This window comes from Trachemys scripta, chromosome 23, assembly GCF_013100865.1.
Source record: "Trachemys scripta elegans isolate TJP31775 chromosome 23, CAS_Tse_1.0, whole genome shotgun sequence".
Classification (NCBI taxonomy): domain Eukaryota; kingdom Metazoa; phylum Chordata; order Testudines; family Emydidae; genus Trachemys; species Trachemys scripta.
In genome coordinates, this window is record NC_048320.1 from 2,782,277 (window position 1) to 2,785,128 (window position 2,852).

At 59.2% G+C, this 2,852-nt stretch overlaps 1 protein-coding gene across 1 annotated transcript in view; it reads right to left on the minus strand.

Annotated features, from left to right (window-relative positions):
• Positions 1–2,852, minus strand: part of SCN4A (sodium voltage-gated channel alpha subunit 4) — a 104,067-nt gene that overhangs the window by 24,235 nt on the left and 76,980 nt on the right. Inside the window, exon 13 of the mRNA XM_034756257.1 lies at positions 1,193–1,322. Within this exon, the coding sequence (XP_034612148.1) occupies positions 1,193–1,322 (130 nt within the window). The remainder of the gene's footprint in view (positions 1–1,192; positions 1,323–2,852) is intronic.

Below are 2,852 nucleotides of genomic sequence, written 5' to 3' on the forward strand. Positions count from 1 at the left end.
CCCCCACACCCGCTCCCCCCCCCCCTCCCCCCCGCTGGCCCCCCGCCCCTCCCCTCCCCTCCACCGGCCCCTGCCCTCCACCCCTCCCCTGCACCAGCCCCCTTGACCCCTCCCCTGCACTGGCCCCCCGCCCCTCCCCTCCCCTCCCCTCCACCAGTCCCCGCCCCCCATCCCTCCCCTGCACCAGCCCCTCTGACCCATCCTCTAGGTGCCCCCCACCCCACCCTAACACCAGTTCTTTCCTCACTCCACTCCCTCTCATGCCTCTCTTTTCTGCTCCTTAACACCAGCCCCTCCTTTTCTTCCCTCTTTCTTTCTCTGTCCCCCACAACAGCCCCTCCCCCCGCTTCCCCTTTGCCTTTCCCCCTCCAGGCCTTGCCTTCCCCAACGTTTTTCTTTGACCTGGTCCATGTACAATTCCTGACCCACTGCAGGGCCCCTGCCTCCCACCACCAACCCTGGCTAGCGCTGGCCATGCTGCACCCTCCACCCCTGGGAAAACTATCAATGGAGGGGGCTGGTGCCCTTTGGGCCAGGGGCCTGTCTCAGCCTGGGAAGCATTGTGCTTGTGAGTTGCCATGTGAGTTCTGGGGTGGGATCTGGTGTGGCACTGCATGAGTTTGGGGTGGGATTCCTGGAGGGGGGTGGGATCCCAGGGGGGTTGGGATCCCTGGAGGGCTGTGTGAATTTGGGATGGAATCCCATGGGTGTTGGAAACCAGAGGGGTTGGGATTCCATGGGGGCTTTGTGAGTTTGGGGTGTGATCCCAGGGAGGATGGGATCCCTGGGGGCTGTGAGTTTGGGATGGGATCCTATGGGTGTTGGGAACCAGAGGGGTTGGGATTCCATGGGGGCTCTGTGAGTTTGGGGTGGGATCTGACCATGTTAGAGCTTTCTCTGCTACATTGAAGAGCCCATGATTAAATATTTGTTCCCTAGGTAGGTACTTATAGACAGTGATCAAGTCACCCCTTAACTGTCCCTTTGTTAATCTAACTAGATTGAGCTCCTGGGGTCTATCACCGCAGGGCTAGTTCTCTACCCTTGGCCCATTCTCTGTTGGTTTCAGGGCAGTTGGGCTGTGTTTTGCAGGCACAGCTGGTGCTCTGGGACCGTACCAGGACGGGGTAACCCTCCACCCTCCTGCTCCCCTGGTGTCTCTCTCTACAGGGTCACTGCGTGGCTCCCTTACCCTCGGTGAAGCACTCCTCAGGCCCCTGGCCATCGGCAGCCTCGTCTGCAGCCTCCTCCGCCTCCACCTCTGGCGCCTTGTAATCCACAGTGCTGCACATGGATGACGTGCTGCCGCCAGACAGCGGCTTCTGTGGAGAGCAGGGACAGAGACAGACTCAGCCCAGGGCTCCAGCAGGCACCGGGGACAGATTCACAAACAGGAGACACCCCGAATGCCGGGAGTGGCTAATGCACCAGCAACAAACAGCTTCACAAGTTGGAGACCAAATGCTTTCAGGGAGTAATAGAGGCCTCATCTTGGGCAGGGACGGGGGTGGTTACAGCACAGGTCGGGCAGGGCTGGGTTAGTGCAATTCTGAGAGACGTAGTTAAAGCCAACCTAAGCCCTGAGGTAGACACTGGGAGGTCAGTGGAAGAACTCCTCCCTTGACCTTGCTACTGTCTCTCAAGGAGGTGAACTAACTACAGCGATGGCCAAACCCCTTTCTGTCTCCGTAGCAAGTGGCGACGCTATAGTAGCGAAGCTGCCGCAGTGCCACTGGAGCACTTGTAGTCTAGACATGCCCCAATTCTATGCCCGGGCATGGCAGGTGGGCGGCGAGGAGCCCTGGTGGGGTGTGCCGTGGGGTCTTGCCTCCCCAAGGCAGGGCTCGGGGAGTGGTTCTGGGTGAGTGGGCGGCACTAGTGGCTCTCCACCTTTCCAGACTACTGCACCCCTTTCAGGAGTCTGATCTGTATGGTGTACCCCCAAGTTTCACCTCACTTCAAATCTACTTGCTTACAAAATGAGACATAAAAATACAACGGTGTCGCAGCACACTATTACTGAAATATTGCTGACTTTCTCCTTTTTACCATGCAATTAGAAAATCAATTGGAATATAAACATTGCACTTACATGTCAGTGTCTAGTATATAGAGCAGGATAAACACGTCATTGTCTGTATGAAATTTTAGTTTGTACTGACTTCGCTAGTGCTTTTCATGTAGCCTGTTGTAAAACTAGGCAAATATTTAGATGAGTTAATGTACCCTCTGGAAGACCTCTGCGTACTCCCAGGGGTAAACGTACCCCTGGCTGAGAACCACTGAGCTGTGCTACGCCCAGGGGGATCAGGGATAGGGTGACCAGACGTCCCGATTTTATCAGGACTGTCCCGATATTTCCTTCTTTGTCCTGGACAAAAAAGCAATTTTGCCCCCCGCTCCGGCGCTCACCCCCCCCTGACTCCGCCCCTTCCTTCCCCCATTGGATTCCTCCATGGAGGGAGGAGGTTAGGAGAAGGGATGTGTGGAGGGGGGGTGGAGGGAGGAGGGTCGGGCATCTACCAGGAGCGTGGGAGGGAAAGGGAAAGTTGCCGCGGCTGCCGGGGGCTAGCTGGGCATGGCCCGGGCTGCGTGCAGGCAGCAGCCGGGGCTGGCTCTGGCCCGGGTGGGCAGCATGGACGGGGGGCGTGGGCCGCCGGAGACACGAGGCGGAGAGGGGTGCGGGGGAGAGACTTGTCCCAGGCGAGGCGGCCAGCGGACAGGGGCGAGGGGCCAGCCGGGGTCCCCATAAGCCATAAACTTCCCCGCCGCTGCCAGGGAGCCCCGCGCCTCTCCTGCTCGGCTGCGCTCCAGCGGCTCGCCCCGCCGGGAAGGAGCCGCTGGAGCGCAGC